The sequence below is a fragment of the Corvus cornix genome, chromosome 2 (assembly GCF_000738735.6).
Source record: "Corvus cornix cornix isolate S_Up_H32 chromosome 2, ASM73873v5, whole genome shotgun sequence".
In the NCBI taxonomy this organism is placed as follows: Eukaryota; Metazoa; Chordata; class Aves; order Passeriformes; family Corvidae; genus Corvus; species Corvus cornix.
Genome location: NC_046333.1, coordinates 59,120,049 through 59,138,300, shown reverse-complemented (window position 1 = coordinate 59,138,300; position 18,252 = coordinate 59,120,049). Strand labels below are relative to the sequence as shown.

Sequence of the window (18,252 nt, the reverse complement as noted above, 5' to 3'; positions counted from 1 at the left end):
TGAATTCCTTCAGGGGGTTATGGGCCTCCACTAGAAATCCTTCAGTGTAAGACTGTAAGAATGAAAGTCACAATTCTCCTCAGATTTCTGTGTCAGACTTCACCATTGGTATACAATCAAATCTTAGCCCATGCACCGATTTTCAATGAGAGACCTGAGAGTGTCAGGTCAAAAAGCTGCCCACCCTAAACAAGACTGGCTCAGGGCTCAGATATTTTGTTTTTCTAATTGCCTGCATTGCCAGAATCAAATTATACTTTGGCTTTGCTATTTGCTATTTGAAAGGTTACAAATGCACACAAAACCCTCAACCCCTCGCAACAGCTAAATTTGTAGGGATGTGAGGGTTGCCTGGTGCCTACAGAAACCTCAGATGACAAGAAGCACGAGTGAAGTCAGCACAGACTCCTCTTTGGACTCAAAATGAGTCAGACATTTGTGGACTTGGCGTTTTCCATACCCTGCCAGCTCACAGCAATGTGACTTAGCCTGTTCCTTCAGAAACAAGCATGGTACAATGAAATGACTGTGAAATACCACCACATGATGGTAGTGTGCACGCCCCTTGTTGGAGAGAGAATATTTGGGACTCATCTAGCTGCATCTGGATTCTTGTTTCCTTGGTTCTTCTTCTGTATTCCAGATTTTGCTGGAAAGCCTGGCCATTATCTGTGAGACTGTCTGGTTATCACACTCAGCACAGATGTTGCAATAAAAAAATTACATTGTGGCTGGAGAAAATCCATTTAAATCAGTCAAAGCTTTCCCTCATCAAAGGGAAGACCCCAGACAGCACAGCAAAAACCACACTGGATTTTGAAGAAGGTCGTGTGCACCCCCTGCATTGTTCCCATAAGCAAGCCTGAAAGCCTAAGAGGCAGGAATATTTCCCTTTTCTTCTGTCTCCATTTGCTGAGACCAAGCCGCAACTCTCTGTAGTGTCCGTAGATACGCATGATGCAAGTTTTCTCAGATAAGGGGGAACTTCCAGAGCCCTTCCTGCCCTCTCTGGTCCCTTATAGTGTCAGTGTGATGTTCCTTCCACTTACAGTTCAGTTCATCTGGGCTGGCAAAGCACAGGAGGAGTAGCACAGCCCTGGGCTCCAGTCAGCAGCACTGCAAACTGCTCAGACCACCCTGGGCTTTTCAGAGCAGGCATACTGCTCCATCCCCCGATTGCTGTGTCCTTAGGCCCAGCCCTCCCTCTGTAAGGAGCTTTTCCTACAACAACAGCTTTCTGCTGAAGAATAACTTTGGAAACATTGTCCCAAGCTCAAAAGCAGTCCTGTTCCCTCCACGATGAGTGGATTCTCGCTGCAGAGGACCCGCCTCAATTTCTGAGCTTTGAGGAAAGCAGGCACTCTACCAAAATAGCAACATCACCAGGAACGTGATCCCACTGCCGCAAAGGCGTGGATCCCCAGGCACTCCCTTGGTCAGCAGAGACACTTTGGGGACCCATGTGGATTCTGTCCACCACAGCATGCAGATTAGGAGGAGGTACTTTCCCGATACAGCTTTGGAGATTTAGAATGGCATGCTGAACAAATAAGGTTTTGAGTGCAGATCTTGGGATGTACCGACTAGGTGAATGTCTCCTAGGCATTCCTCTCTTTAGCAACAATTATTCCCTACTCCTATATTTAAAACAATTTTAAAATTTAATCCAAAGATACACCCTGCATTTCTTACGTTCTTATAATTCATTCATCGCTAATGAAAAATACTGGTTTCATATAATTTGAAGAAATAAACCTTCCCTAGAAAGACAGGAATGAGCAGATATGACTCTAGTTAAAAATCTTTAAGAAGGAAGTAAGTGGTAATTTAAGAGGGAGGAAACTGTTTTAAAAAATATCATTCCAATAATGTGGACTTCAGCATTGCTTGAAATTTTCAAAGGGCTCTGAGTATTTCAGGCTCAGGTTACAAGACAAAACATAGAGTCAGATAAAAGTCTTATTATTAACAAACTAGACATTTATTTATTTCCAAATGCTAGATAAATCCCAGCAAGATTAACTGGTATGCCTACATGTCTAAGTGATGCCTGATGTCAAATTCCATTGTACTGTGGAATAAAATGGTTCATTAGTGAAAATATGTCAGTGTGCAGAGACAAGAAAGTTGCCTGTGGTGATCAGAGCAAGGACTTTTATCACAGTCATCTAGGCCATAAACATATTTAAATAATCATATTAAAATATTAATTAGAATGAGTTCTTTAGGAGGGCCTTTTTTCTAGTGGCAGTTGCAAGCTTTTCTCATCATCCAAGCACAAACATAACCTTGTTTTGTTCTCCTGTTTGTGCAGAAGTGTCAAGGCTCCATGCAGTCAGTCTGTCAAAGTCTTAAGCTGCCTTTGTTTCTGTGAAACAATGTCATTGTGGTGCTCAGCTAGCACACTGGGCCACATCCTGGAGCTTTAATTTGTTTGGTTTTTCCCTCTGGCTGACAGACCTGAGCATTCTTAAGTTTGCACTCTATCCGTCCTGGAAGGAAGTATGTTGCTTGGAAATTAATTATTTTTGTTTGTGTTAATTCTTGTTTTAACCATTAATGGTAATAATCTCTCTTTGGAGTGCATTCTGTTGCTTGGATGAGGATTATATTGTCTGGTTTTTGCTTCTTTTTGTTTTCTGGTAATATATTTTTTGCAATGCCATGAAAATTTCCTTTCCAAAATTTCCCTTCCTTTCATTTCCTTTCAGGAAGAGCTATTCAGAAACCTGTAATCAGTGACTCTGGTGTTTAGATCCAAACAATCCCATATCAGCTTTCCCACTTCTAAGAGGAAAGCGATATTTGCGTGTGTCAGCCTAGAGGCTCTGACCATGGGTGGGACACTCACAGCTTTGCTGGTCTGATCCAAGGCAACGCCTCCTTTCCTGAGTTCTGCAAATACAGCCCAGGACTCTTGCTGCTGGTCCCTGTATAAAGGTTTTCTGACAGCAAACAGTTTGTTTCAAGACTCAGTTGGAGACAATTATTGATATAATTTCTCATTATTATGATGAATTCATGACATCTGATGACAGAATTTTTTACAGTACATTAAAACGCTGGTATTCATAGGATAGATTTTCCCCTCATATAACACTGAAAGTTTGTTTTTGAAGACTATCACCTCTTGATCAAGCTTATGTGTTATGATGGACCAATGTATACAAGCAGCTTTTTTCCAGAGCTGATTAGGCATGGGCTTTTCCTCTGTAATATTTTTCCTGATGAAAGAAACCCCATGCCTTTTCATAGAAATAAAGTTGTCAAAGAGAAAACTGGTATTTTGCCCTAACACTCCCCCCACCTCCACCCCCCCAGTTTTCTGTCAGAAAAACTGAACAGGTGGAGTCTCACTGCCAATCTGAAAGGCTCACTTTGCAAGACGAAATAAGCTGGACAAGGCGCTTGGCTAGAAAATTGTCCCTACCTCGAGTATGTCCGAATAAATCACATTCAAACTTTATTACCCCACTTTTTCTAGATCTTTATTTCTTCCAAGCAGAGGAAGAAATTTAATTTTCCAGTCAGCTCAGCCCCTGAGGCCCGGCTCCAGTTCTGGCAATGAGCTTTTCTGTGACACAGGTCATGCCCTTTTGCTTTGCCCTTCCAAAGAGAAGTGAACAGCTGTGGCCTCCAGGGCATCATTATTGGTGTTGGTGACATATTTCCAGGCTGAAGAGTCAGAAAAGCCAAAATGTAATGCTGGTGACCATGGTGTCCCCCCTGGGAAAGCTACCCAAGCCAAACCCTTCCTGCAGCTTTTCCTAGTCCTGCTTTCCCAGCCCCATTCTAATGTACAGCAAAAGGTTTTCAGCTGCCACTTCACTGCAGGGCAGTCACACAGCTTGATTCATCCCTTAGAGAGCTGGCACCTCCCCTTTTTACCTTCGTGTCAACTTATGTACTTGCTCCTAGGCAGCCTGGTAAGGAATTTCTTCTAACAGTTATTGAGCCCATGCCTAATAAATAATTCATCTGAACATAGCACAGCCCCACCTGGGCCCAGTGCTGGGGTGCAGGCCAATGAAATGGAGCGTTCTGCTTGCTGCTGGGCAATTGCTTTGGCTAAAAAAGAGAGGCTAAGGATCTGAACGTGTGTTTGCATGTTCTGCCTGTTGAATTGTCTGCCAAAATCATTATGAAGTGCTTGGATTTTCTGGTGGAGGCTAAAAGGTCTGAGCAAATAAATATATTACAAAACCAATATACACACAGAAGGGGAACAGGCACTTTCTTCCCAATGGGGAGCTGGAAGGGAGGCAAATCTCCAGTTACTGGAGTCAATATGGTACAGGACTGACTAATACACTGTCCCAAAATCCAATTGTCTTGCACAATCATAAGGAGTATCTTGCCTCATATAGCCTACAGAAGACCCTTACCTCGATTTGCAGCAGTTTAAGATAACACAGCTGACAAAGCAGGACCTTACACAAGAAACACTATCTCAAGAGATCAGAAGAGAAATTGTGGCTCATGAGAGCTGTGTTCAACTTCAGTTTCACTTGCCTGTGTTTGTATGAGAGCAAAAGGTGGTTTGAGAAGTTCAAAATGCCCTGTGAAAACACACAGCTGTTCCCTTCATTTAGAAATGAGAGACAGCTCAAAAAAACCAGGCTGTAATTCTAGCAGTCGTGGTTCTGCCTCTCTCAATGAGTTACAGCTGGCCAGGCACTCAAATTCCCTGCGAAATGCTGCTCTGAACTCAAACCCACAGGGTAGCACGGCATGAAGGGATTGCCATAGTAACCATTCTTTGTGTCTAGCAAAACTGATGGACTGTTTTCAGAGGAAATGACATACAAATGTGGCATTCTCTGTCTTAGATAAAAATAATACTCCCTTGATGAATCAAATTGCAGGAGACACATGAAGCTTTTTTGTTGTTGTTTGGATTTGGAAGTTTCTAGGTATGGCTTAGTCCATAGTTCTTTAGAATGGGTTTTCATTTGTAATCACTAGAGCTAATGGCAGATTGTGAATATGTATCTTGACATAGTTTTAGCTACTATTCAGAGTACAGATGCATGATCTCCACATTGATTCATTCTTCACCATTCATATTTTTCTGATGTAAGATTTCTATGGCTTGAAGCCACAGAAATATGAGTAGTATATACCACAAAGTTGTCAAAGGAAATACTATTAAAAAATCTGATTGGATCTGACTTTATTTCATTTTACTGAACTTATGTCTTGAAAGAATGTGTTATTTTCAAACACATCTGATCACTATCAGCAATGTGTCTGCAATTAGAAACTTCTAATCTTTTCTGATTTCACCAAGAGAAATCATACCAAATAGAGTGATATTTCTCAAGTTGCAATACGCTTACCTTATTTTGAGCCTTTAATTGTATTAGATTCATGGTCACCAGTCATGAAATAGGCCATGGAATATTAGAGCATAGAATTATTCCTGCAATTTGCCCCTAACTTCTGGCAGAACTAACTCCAATTTTTTTTTTTTTTTTAATTAAAAAAACCCAAACATTTAAACTGGACTGTCTGCTAGAGGATTTGAAACCACTTGAGTTGATTTCTTGGACCCAACTATGTTTTAAATGAATAACAAGATTTCTGAAGATTCTGCAAGACAAGCATCTTAAACAGAAAGGCTGAGGGTTTAATTACTTATTCCCATATGTGAGTCCGCCAGAAAATGTGTGCAAAAGTTATTAGCTAGCATGGTTAATCAATATCTGTTGTAATGTCCTACTTCCATAGTATGAGTTACAGAGTACTGAATGTAGCAGAATTCTTAGTGGAATCAAAGATACTTGGAAAAGACATTTGAATAGAGAGCAAAGATAAATAAACCTTTGCTGTCTTTCTAGAGATCATAGATTTTATTCTTTGCATGGAGAGAATTTTATGGTGATGGCTTCAGAACAGAGAAAAGTTTTTGTTGAAATTCTGAAAGGAAGCATGCCAAAAATGCACAATGAGAACGTTCAGACATGGTTTCTGTGCCAGTAATTTGCTGGGTTGTGCTAGGAAGATATGCTTTGTGATTCAGAAGGTCAGATGAACTGTCGCAAAGTGATAATAAAGGACCAGGGTTGCTGTTTTTCTAAACTTTAAGAATCATAGTAACCAAGGTAGAAATAATAAAGCAAGTAATACCTTGAAAATAACCAGCAATCTGATATTGTAAATCAAAGGCAATTTAACTAAAATATCTTATTTTTACTAGCTTAGCAAAAATTACATTCCTCACACCTGAAAAATGACACTGAGGCATGGGGTATTTGGTGAGAACACAGAGTATGTTCAGTGTGATTTGCTGGATTTGAAAAAAGTTACAAAACTAGAATTTGAAAGACCATTTAAACCTGTCTGGAGACAACAAATGTAAAGAAGATTAAAAGCTCTAAGCATCTACTATCACCCATCAAAATATGTATTAAGTGTTTTCATTTACCTGTGAGTATATGACTACCTTCAGACATCATTTAAATATTTAAATACAGAAATATTTCCCTAGCATTTTGTTGTTTTGATTGTTTGGTGGATTTAGGGTTTTTTTAAGAGTGGCAATGTTTTAAGTGTGGAATGGAGGATTTCTCATCTGTATTTGGAGAACAGAAAGATTTTCAGGCTGGCTACATCTGACAACACACTGATTGTCAAAATACCAGCACGTAGAGTATAACAAGGAAATAAAATTCAGAAGCGTGGCTCAGTCCAGTTTTCCTCCAAAGCAAGACTCTAGCATGAGATTATGAAACCACAAATAAACAGATAGGGAATTCCCTTGTGTTTTTGAAGATTTACTTCTGGTTTTCAGTTTGTCCTCACTAATTTGGGAGGCCATTGTGATGGTTTTCTCCATCAGAAGCCCAGGCAGTCCTCATATCACCTGAGTGCAGTCTTAAAGAGATGAAGATGTAAACAGAGATGTCACCAAGGGGTTTGGAGGCACTGAGCACCTTAGATGCATGGGCAAATCAGACCCATGACGTCCTCTTTTTCTTTCTATTTCAGTTCATTGCCACTTGCCCTTTATCTTCTTCCCCAGCAACCCCCAATACACACCAAAACAGAAACAGCAAACCCTTCCTACTGCACACAGTGTGCAGCCAGGTTTAAAGACATAGTGGCATTTTATTTACTCATTATTTTACCCAAATCTTTCCACAGTCCACAGGCTCATATTGCTGTGCAAGGGTGGCCAGTGGGAGAAGTGTCACTGCTTTCTTTTTCTCAGCCTTTACAAAACATTAAGAACTGGGGAGCTGCTAAATTGGGGAGCTTCTTTTTACTCACTAGCATTTTTTTTTATTTCATTTCAGCTCTATGATGGGCCTGATGCACAATCCACCCTGATAGGCACTTTCTGTGGACAGTCTCTTCCACTTGCAGGGAGCACTACAGGGGCCAGCCTTCATGTGGAGTTTTACTCTGATGGACTGAATGCTAGAAGTGGGTTCCAGATGCTATGGCATAGTAACGGTAAGTTAGCCAGGTTTCCTCTGGGAAAGTAGGTTTCCTTCCCCGTATGGGTAATGGACTCCCAGCTTATGGCATTCTATGTTATCTAAATAGAAATAACCCATTACAGCTCTAAATCCACTGCATTTCCTTGTAATTCTTCACATACTTTCCCAGTGGATGTTTCTGCACATGGACACCATCAAAGATCAGCTGATTGCAGACTGAGAGCTGTCAGTGAAATATGCTTTCATTTCCAGGAGTAGGCACAGGGATGAGGGGCGTATCCAGAATTTCTGTACTGAACAGGAGATAGATACTCTTATGGGTAACTACAAGTGACTTGGGCTTTCTAATGGGAACATTCAGCCCTCAGTTTTTCCCACTTCTGTAGACTTCTGTTTTCTGTGCAGGCTTCTCTCTAGTTTAATTTAGTGGTACTTGTTTTCTTCAGTAGTGTCCACTTCCAGCTGCCCCCGTCCCATTTCTCTGCGTGAAATAACATTGGCCAGGATGTGCTTTGGGTGTTTGTTCTCTTGTTCTTGAATGTCATGAAAACTGTCACAGGCCTTATTAAACAGGCAAGCATGCACACCAACTATAAACAAATCTCTTAATGATTGTACAGCTGCAAACTATGTTTGCAGTTTCTTCCTAAGTAAGGCTACAAATGTAATATTTTTACTCTGCTTATTTAACAAGATTAAATTGTGTGCCATTGTACATCCCATCAAAGGGGTTCCAACCTTGAGAATAATTAAATTGCCCCAGTTGCCCTGTCTGTCTAATCAGCCTGCAGCATTCAGGTTTGACAGCATCGTGAAGCAGCTAAGTGGGCTGCAGAGTCACCCTTGTGGGTTGCTGAGGTGTAAGGCATGCTGCACATGGTTTGAATGGAAGCTCCTTGCACCCACCACGGACAGCTGGAGCTTGCTGGCTCTGCTGGCTGCACAGAGGTGCCTTGCATTCAGCAGGGTGAATGCAGGAGCGTTTCTGGGTAGGGGAGGGACACACGCAAGGAGTGGGATGTGTAGCAGGAGCCAGCAGGGGAAGGGCTGCAGCACAAAGGTACCTTCTTGTGCTTTGGGGTGACGTCAGTCTGGAGCTGCACAAAAGAAGAAAAAGTGGAGGCTTTTATGCACAGCCAGATGACATCAGTTCCATACAGTAGCCATGGTGCTGGGTTAACTTGCTTTTCTAAAGCTCTGAAAGCTTTCCAGAATCCGCCTGCATGGTAAACACTCTTGTGCTTTCCCTCCTTTCCCACCCCTCTGCAGCCCTTTTTTGCACTGACATTCAGTTCTGTCAGATGGCACTGCCCTTCTGTTAATTCCTGGACACTAAACTCCACCCTAATGCCGCACAGGGCCCAGACTGCTAATGTGGGACTGTCTAAGCAGCAGACCAGGATCTCTGGGATCAGATAGGCCTGGCTCTTAGGGAATGTCATTGCTGGCTCAGAACATCACAGCTGTGACTTCTGACAGCTTGCAACATGAGTGCAAGCTCCTCCAGAGCTGACCACAGTTGTCATATTTTTGTTCCTTACAGAAATTTCCTCTTTTTTTCTCCATTGGTGTCATGCACAAATGCAGCTATTCCTCTTACTCTTGGTGGCTACATTGTCTGTTGCCCTAGAGTGGATAAAATTAGTGGTCAGGGTACTATATTTACCTCTCCCTTCTGAAAATCTTTCAAGTACATTAAAAAAATTCACTGGAAAAAGTCTCCTTGTCTAGGGGAACTAATCAGGAGATGCAGCCTTTGAGTTGGGTATTTCAGAGTGAAGCATTTGGATGTTTCTTCCCTGAGGGAAAATCCCTAGGGAAATCTACACCCAGATCTGGTAACATCTCACCTGACAAGAAAATAACAGAGCTACATATATTGCTGAGAGAAGAGCTTTTATTTCTGCTCAAGTGACAAATGTGTGCTCTAGAGTTCAAGCTGCTGTGAACTATTTCTCAGGCTGTCCATGTGCTCCTTAACTGGCAGTTGTGAAGCCTCTATGAGATATATATTAAGGACATTCATGTATTTTGATGGTAAAGAGAGCAGCACTCATATTTGCCATGTGCCTAATACAGTTTGCTTCAGACACTCTTCCCAGAAGCTTTTTCACAGTTGTGAGGTGGTCAAAAAAAGACAAAAGCTTACCTCACTGATAGCTGATTTGAGTAGCCCCTCCTGCCACAAATGAAACAAAACTGTTTTGATTTAAAACATTTGCATCTGATCTTTCCAGCTGTTCAGGAAACCCACTCTAAAAAGTGATTTCTTTGAAAACCTGTAGGCTTTCACAAAGACAGAATTAGTAACTGATCTTAGGAGAATGCTGTTATTTATGCTTAAAAGTGTCCTATGTAATTTTAACTTGGATAGAAAGCTCTAGTGCAGATAAGTAAATTTAAAAACTATTGTGGTTCTGAAATAACATTGTTCATCTAAGGGGCTTTCATTGATGAGGATGGATTTAGAATTGATTTGGCTAAATCACTAATGTTTTCTTCAGCAGTCAAGGCCTTAAGAGGATTATTTACCAGTGGAAAACTTGAATCTGCAAGGTTCTTATTCTACTTTCACTCTGTTTTAGGAAGCTTAATATAAGCAAATATATATGGGGGCATATATTGGCCCTTTGAGAAAGAACAAACTTGTGGTAACAGTCTGGATATTGCAATGATGCAATGCCAATCAAATTGCTTTCCTTGAAAAAAATTCAGGAGGCCAAGAGGGCAAAGGTCTCTCAGTGCAAAATTACACCAGTGACAACTGTCATATCTGAGAAGACACATAAATATATGTCCCTGGACCCATCACTTACCTTATTAAGCAATGTGCATGTAGGGGCTCACTGCTTTATATATACATCTGCCTTTCATTGGGAGCTCACTCATTTGTCTGCTTGACTGTCAATAGAGCTTATAAATTTAATTGTCTCTTCTCAGCATTGTCCAAATTTGCACCCACTATTCTGCTTTCCATTTCACATTGTCAGTGTATGTGTCAGGTCAAATGTTAAATGGTTTGATAGTTCTTCAGAGAAGCACTACAGAAACAGAGGTTAGATGAAGGTGCAGAAGCCATTCACTGCAAACATTTGTCACGCATCCATTAGGATTGCTGAAGAGAATATCACACTGCAGGTCAGCAAAGGAGCTGAGGTCCACATTTTCTAAGCCTGAATCATATCCCTGTTGTTGATTTCTTGTGTAACCTTTGACAAATTGCCATTTGTTCAGTTTCCAAAAATGACTATTCCTTTTCAGTGTCTTTCTGTCAAATTAAGTCTAAGGATGAACAGGCTCTGATATTAATAAATCAAAAAGCAGAAAAAACCCAAAACAGTATCTCACTTGAATTTTTGCTCTCTTGCATAAACCCTTATCACATAAATTGTTCTACTTCAGCCATTGGACAATATTCTATAACCAAACCTACCCAAGAGAGCAAAAGTTTTCAGAATCAAATCCAAATTACACTTCATGCAAGTATTATTGTAGCACAGGCAAATGTTTATAAGTACATGCTCCTTGCAGTTAGAGTCAGTTTGCACTTACTGAAATGTTTCACCATGAGTACCACAACTGGAAAACTCTGTATCCTTTCATTTCCCCAACTTTGATTTTACAGGAACAGTGCCAGTTCACTTTAACCCTTATGGGTGGGATTTTTCTAGCATGTGGCTAAAACATACCCATGAATAAATCTGAAAACCCTGCAAATAATAGAGTTTTCCACAGATTACAACATTTCTGTTCAGCTATAATTATTTCTGAGAATTGGGATTCTTCTTTGGTTAATGAACACCATCTGCTAACCAGACAGGCAGTAATATGGAAAGATCTGTAAATCATCCCTTGCACAATCTTCAATGAATACATAGATTTTGGTCAGAGGAAAGCAAAACCACCAAATATATGTTTCCTAAGTTTTCTGTTTGTTGTCTGATTTCCTAGCAACTAACACCAGAGTAGGTAGTAGTTTTCAGCATTTTTCAAGGGAATTCCAGAACCTTTACACTACTAAAAGAGTATCTTCCCTTTCTTTTTTTTTTCGCTGTTTAACTGCAGGGCTGGAATGTCAAAAATTACTGCAAGGAGGTTGTAACAAACTGGTCATATGCTGTATGCAGTTCAGCTGCAAGAAACTTTTCCACAGTGCAGCTGTTTGCATTTCACAGCACACAGCAAGACCATGTATTTCTGTGCTGAGAAAATCTTTTAAAGATGTTTCACTAGGAGCAGAATGGCTTGGTATTATTCACTGTTTTTTCAGTGAGAGCTGAAGTAATGCAGCAACTTATAGGTACTACTTTTGCATTTTTATTTATCCCTAGAGACCAAATTTTTTTACTTCGTTGCTGTAAACAGCACAAATTCCATTTATTTGAATAGAATCAAACTTTTATTTGATGTTTGCAGACAAATACAAACATTGGGAGAAGGTTTGTATTCGTGTAATTAATTATTCATGTAAGGTTGTAATCAAAGTTTTGTAAGCATTTCAAAAAGTTTATTATTTGAGTTTTCTCATTTGGGTGTTATAATACAGCCACTGAGTTTAAATTTGGAACATTTGTTTTAATCTCATAAGTATTTATGTAAATATGTTTTAAAAATCAACTAGCATCTATACTTTCAGAAAAGCACAACCAGAATTGATTCTTACCTCATTCTTATTAAGAGCAGAAACATCCTGCATAGACTTCCTGGCAGCTGGCCAGAGAGTTCAGAGATACTGCTTCTGCTCTGATGTGGAGGTTTCTAGTGGCATATGCTGGTCAGTCAAAAGAATTCAGGTGTGAAGTTCACATATTTGCAAAGATCACTGAGTTCTTTTTTCATCTATTAGTCAGTGAATGCTTAGGCATAAACTCAAGTAACTCTGATCTGTTTGCAAACAACTTATAAGAAATGAATCTCAGAGACCTAAGCTTTACCTCCATTTTACTGGCACACTTAAAAAGAATCACTCAAAAAAAAAAAAAAAAAGCCTTTTCTGGGAACATTTTAGTTGGAAGAAAAGAAATGGGACATTAAAAACAGTTTGACCTTCTTACTCATGTGCTGCCAGAGAATGTTGATTGAGCTCAGAGGAAATATAAACCTCTCTGGAGAGGGAGTGTGTGTAATCTGAATGCTACCTGCAAGGGTTGCATGGAAGAAAGGTCTGTGCCTCAAAGAAGAGCACACAAGCTTTCCACTCCTCTGAGCCATTTTGGGTTTAAATAAAAAACGTCTTTTGTGGCTAGCAGGAAATTCTCAGTTGGAGAAGCTGAGTCATAACTGCCTGTTAAGTTTTAAAATGTTCCCAGCTTTCTTCAGGCTGAGATAAATAGCAATTGGCTTTGTTCTCTCCTGCTGAAACTCCCCTGCTCCCTGTTCCCACCCCCTCAGGGGCCGAGACATGAAGTCTGTTTGTTGAGATATCTTACTGTTTCCCAAGCTGGCGAAGCGGCTTTTCCTCCTGAGGTCTGTCCTTAGTGGCTGTGTAATTCCAGCTGCTGAGGGGAGAGAAAGTCTGCAAATTCCACTGTAAGGCTTCCCCGACGACGACACCTATTTTTCTCCAGTTGTAAAACCTCAACGACCTGGTTTCTTTAGATGAAAAACTGGCCATTTTCTAATGGCACTGGCAAAAAAAAAGGATGGTGCTTTACATAGAAGCTTTCTTCCTCTCCATCCCACTGATGAAATGTTCATGGATATCAAAGTTTCAGGGGCTTAAGATTTACCCGTGCTGGCAGCCTCAGGGAAGGAAGTGCACTGCCTTTTTCTCCATAGGGATTGAAGGCAGGATTGGTTTAAAGTACACTTAAAAGCTTCTTTAGCTCCTAGATTGAGATGCCCAGTAGCTTGACAATGTAGCTTTGTGACTGCAGGGCAAGCCACCTCCAGCTGCATCGTGTGCAGCAGGGTGGGGAAAGGGAGAAGAGCTAACCCTGTGCCAATTCACCTGTGAGTCAACTTCTACCCTGTAAAAGTTTACCTGATTAGTGGGAATTCTTTTGTTTAAAAGGTGTTTTTCTGGTGGATTCTGTGTGATGGACTGAAAGATCAGCGTAAGGTAGCTGGCATGGCCTCACATCTGTATTTAGATATCTCCTTTTTTAGCTTAAAATAGATTTGCTTCCTTTCAGACCTGCTGCTCTTTCCCCTCATAGATTTGTGTTTTGCAGTCCTAAAACTCCTATAAGAAACTACGAGGAAGCCAAAGTCAGGTTTTCTATGTGAAGCTGAAAGACCACTTGGTAGAAATGATGGTAAATGCTTCTAGGACTTAGCAGCCACAAGTTTGGCATGAAAGGTGTTAAGGAAAATATTTGCACTTAACTGAAGATCTTGATCTGCAGCTTCCTGAAAAAAAAAGTTGTAAAGCAGAGCAATAGCCAGACACCTTGTTCAAATTGCAAATTATTCTTAGATTTAATAGAGATTTCATGAGTTTTACACATCTGCGTGGATATGTTGAGCAGATCAAAGGGGTAGTTTATTTGGTTTATGTTATAAAATATCTCCTATAAATAAAGGCTCTAATACAGATGCTATTTATCACTTGTGACATACCACAGTATATGCCTCCGGGAATTTAGAGCTCATGGTTTGTTAGATGGTTTTATTAAGTATTTTGGGCCTTTGCTATGTGACGGAACCTTTCCTCTGGAGATGAAGCCAAAGAGATTGATGGAGTGTGTGCATTACAAAGCTCAAGTGGCCCTATACATTCTGTGTAAGCAAAAGATTAGTGTCTAAATTAAACACTTGGGGGGCTTGTAATGTAAAGAGCAAAAAAAATGCTGCTGGAAGGCAGAGTGGCACACACAAAATCAGATCAAACACAGAATCCTTTTGCTTTCTGCATGTGACAGGTACATAGCCACCCTATTGGCTTCTCTAAAGGTAGGGTTTCACTATGAATGTAGCTGATCTAAATCTGCCCTGAAACTGGGAGGGCTGCTGTGCCTTCCTTCTCGGCTTATCCCCCCTTCTTATGGGGACTGAGTCAGGAGTAGCATCTTCCCAGGAATTCGTTAAAGACAGGCTAGTGCTATGCTTACCACGTCTTTATAAAGCAGTGATAAACTAGTCTCAGATGTTCAGCTGCTTTGTCCTGTTCAACCAGGGCCTGCATTTCATCCATTGTTTTGCTACTGTTGTTTTTTTTCAATCTAGCTCATACTATGTAAGAACTTAGTCACCCCAGGGTCTGGGGAGTGGTGTTAGGACAATACTTTCTTATCTGAAAAGAAAATACATGACTTTTCAAACATGGCTTGTTATACAATTGCACTGTTACAACTGAATTTTGAAAAGAACATAAACTCACCAAGTGTCAGAAAGCTGGTTTATCCACTGTGAGCTGGCAGCTTGTAATCATGCTCAGTAGGCTGAGGCAAATTGCATTGTCTTTAATTTTATGATTTCTAAAGCAGTGGGAAACTGCATTTTTACATCAATAGAAAGACCTCCCTGTGATAACTTTGCTTGTGCATTATTTAAAGTCAGTAAGAGCTGAGAATGGATCTGATTTAGCTTTTTAGAACTGATGAAGTTAGAAGCCAATACAAAAAGTGTCACTTTTTTCCTCTGTGTCTGTAGCGGGTTCAGTTTTGCTAACCCAGGACAGTGTTTCAGTTCATTCAGCAGTCAGAGCAGATGCTGAGGTTCGGTATGAAACGTACCAAAACAGGAGGTGAAGTACTTCCTGCACAGGCAGTGCAAACAGCTCCAGCCTGCCATTATCTTCCCAGGTTCCCTGTGACAGAGCACACCTTCCAGCCCAGTGGAAGGGCTGGAAGAAAAATGTGTCTATGAAATGGGTGCTACTGCCTGTCCTTATCACAGAGCTGTTGGTGAGTTTTTCCAGAGCTCCTCACTGACAGGCTGTTTTGCCTTGTTGTCAGGTTGTGGAGAAGAACTATCTGGCCCTTCTGGTTCGTTTCACAGCCCTGGCTACCCCACCAGATACCCAAGCAATAGGGAATGCATCTGGTACATCCACACAGCACCTGGTAGCAGCATTCAACTCACTATTCAGGAATTCGACATTGAATATCACCCAAACTGCAGCTATGATGTTTTGGAGGTAAGAGCATTTTATTTACTCCTCTAAAATACACAAGTTACATTCATTTCTGTCTGGAACAGATAATCCCAAGAACTGCAGATGCAGAACAAACAATTCTACCACAATTTCCCATGGTTACAGTTATGTTCAACAGGTGTTGTCACAGAAGCCACAATGTTCTTATTATTTTTTGCTTTTATGTCTTTGGTGACTATACCTTAACCAATTATGATGTTAGGAAGCACTGTATGCTTCCTAACAAGAGACAAAACTGCATTGAAAAACTTAGTCTTAAAAAGCTCACCTTTTACAAAATCTAAGTGTAGAGTGCTGTACCATGAAGATAATTTCCTGGTGTAAAGGAATATGATAGATCACTTTGAGGATAATTCAGGTGAGGCCTTGTGTAGGGTCTTCCAAGAATGTGAGGAGATTTACAACCCTGTGTGATGAAAATTATGCAGAATTTTTGCACTCAGAAGAAAAAAAATAAAAGAAGAGGCAATATCCTAGTCATCTTAGGGTGGTGGAAAAAGGAGAAAAGGGGCCTCTCTAAGCATGTACTGACCTTTAAGAGACCCGTAAGACTGGATGACCGTGTTATGTAAGACATATTTTTGCTCATGTTTTGCTCAACCAGGTGACCAATCGCAGCTAACAGAGTTGAATAGACTTGCAGTACAGGAAGAAGGGATAGGAAATAATTTCAGGAAGAACTTGTTTAGAATTATAGACTTTCCCGACTGCTCTCACTAGAGACATTTGAGATCACTAACGGAAGTACACTTGTTGGGACTTTTTGTCAATGTTATTACATGGGTGACATTTTAATGTTTTTGTAATGAATGCAAAAGATTGACTAAGAGAACTTGTACCACTCTGCTGCAGCCTTTCTTCTCCTCTTCTCCTGGGTGATGTGATACAGCATACGGTGAGACAATTTTCTGTCCAGCACGCACACCTATGCACTGCTGCCCATTCCCACATTAGTAGCTTTGATTTCTCCAGGCTATGTTATTTAGCTTATCAATGCAGTGGAAATCTTGACCAAATGGACACTGTGCTTTGAGTATCCTGTTGACTTTGGGACTTCTGTAGGATCTGGGTGTAAGGAAGTTGTTGCATGAATTCTCCATCAGTAGCATTGGCAAGTGTGCCTGCATGTCACATTGCCGACACCATAGACTGTGAGTAGGTGACATGTACTGGCTGGTATGGTATTGATGAAGTCTGTCGTATTGCATCTTCATTGTTCTTTGTGCCCAGAATTACTAGATTGAAGTTAATCTGCCTCCAGTTATGTCCCTGTTGCCCAGAGGAATCTATCAAACAGCCTCCAAATCTAAATTTGCTATGAATGACCATTTATTGAATAGTCCAAGGACAATACCTACATCTGCAGATGGTTGCTCAGGAGCTATCATGATCCATCAAGAGTACAGATGACTGGCAACCATTTGTTTGAGAACTTTTGGACTGGGAAGGTAGCTGGCCTAGAACCAATTGAGGGGGTTGCTGGACACTAACTGCTTAAACACACCGTTTAACAGGATCCTGCAGTTTGCTGCTCTGTGTTCCTGAGCAAGGTATTCACTTTAGGTTTTGGGTTTCCTTTCTTTGCCATTTGCAGCTTAGTTGCTATGTTTTGCTTCTTTCTAACCATACATGCACAGATGCTCACCTTGCTGCCTGAACTCCCCTGCCTTCCTGCCCTCAGAACTGGCATGCTGCAAGTTACCTGTCTCCTGACCTTGGTTCATCCGGTTCCCAACCCCTGTCTCTGATCTGTTGGCAGATAACCTAACATAAATCATCAGGGGAAAATTGATTCATGTCTTAGTGCATGATCAAAGGTCCTGCCTGGCAGCATAGAGCTTCCCCTGCCAAACTGCAGGCACTGGGTGGAGCTTTATGTACCTCTCCACATACCTATTTTCTTGCTTTTGTTATAAAATTCATTCATAGCATGATTGACATAGTCTGCACAGAACAAGTGATGACTCAGGTTTAGTGGGGAAAAAAACCCATGGTTAGCCATTTTCAGAAGCTGCTTTATCTTGTCATCTTCTTTCCTGTAGTTGTCTGTGTATGTCCAAGCTGAAGACCACACATGCATTTGAGTTTGCAGACTATTAAAAAAAAGAGGTTCCTGGTGTCCTTTTGATACAGTGTGTTTCAGTGATCACTAAGGTTCCAAAGGTCTCTCACATTAACTTCCCAGAAATATCCTGTCTAAGTATTCTTTGGGGTTTGAAGTCTGATTTTTCTTGTGGTTATTCTCCTGATTTCACATTTTCCTTATCTCTGAGTAGCAAGTTCTACTGCTTCCTGCTTTCTTTCACGTCAAACAACTTTCCAGTTTTAATGGGAAGTCAAAATCAGTACTAAAGTAACTCTGCACTCCGCTGTCCCTCCAGGTCCCATTAAGTCTGCTACCTGGAATAAGCTGTCTTGTAATAAATATTTCCCAGTAATCACAAAAGTTGCTCTCCTGTATGCATTTAGCTTTCACTTAGGAGCACCCTCATCCCTTTGAGCTGGCAGTGAATTTAAGAAAATTCTAAGAGATATTTCCCATTACGACACCTTTGCTGCTATCTTCATTTTTATACCATAGTTTCTTGAATATATCTGAAGCGTCCTTGTTCTTGTAAAAGGCAGCAAGAGTCTCCCTTCCCTTTCCTTTGAAAATGCCTCTTAAACAAGCTGTAATTTCCATGCCAGTATCCCAGGACTGCCATATGT

General features: G+C 40.7%; 1 protein-coding gene across 1 annotated transcript in view; it reads left to right on the top strand.

Annotated features, from left to right (window-relative positions):
* The window catches only part of CUBN (cubilin), a 145,067-nt gene that overhangs the window by 50,324 nt on the left and 76,491 nt on the right, over positions 1–18,252 (top strand). The window contains exons 26-27 of the mRNA XM_039569420.1: positions 7,299–7,458; positions 15,344–15,525. Of these exons, the coding sequence (XP_039425354.1) occupies positions 7,299–7,458; positions 15,344–15,525 (342 nt within the window). The remainder of the gene's footprint in view (positions 1–7,298; positions 7,459–15,343; positions 15,526–18,252) is intronic.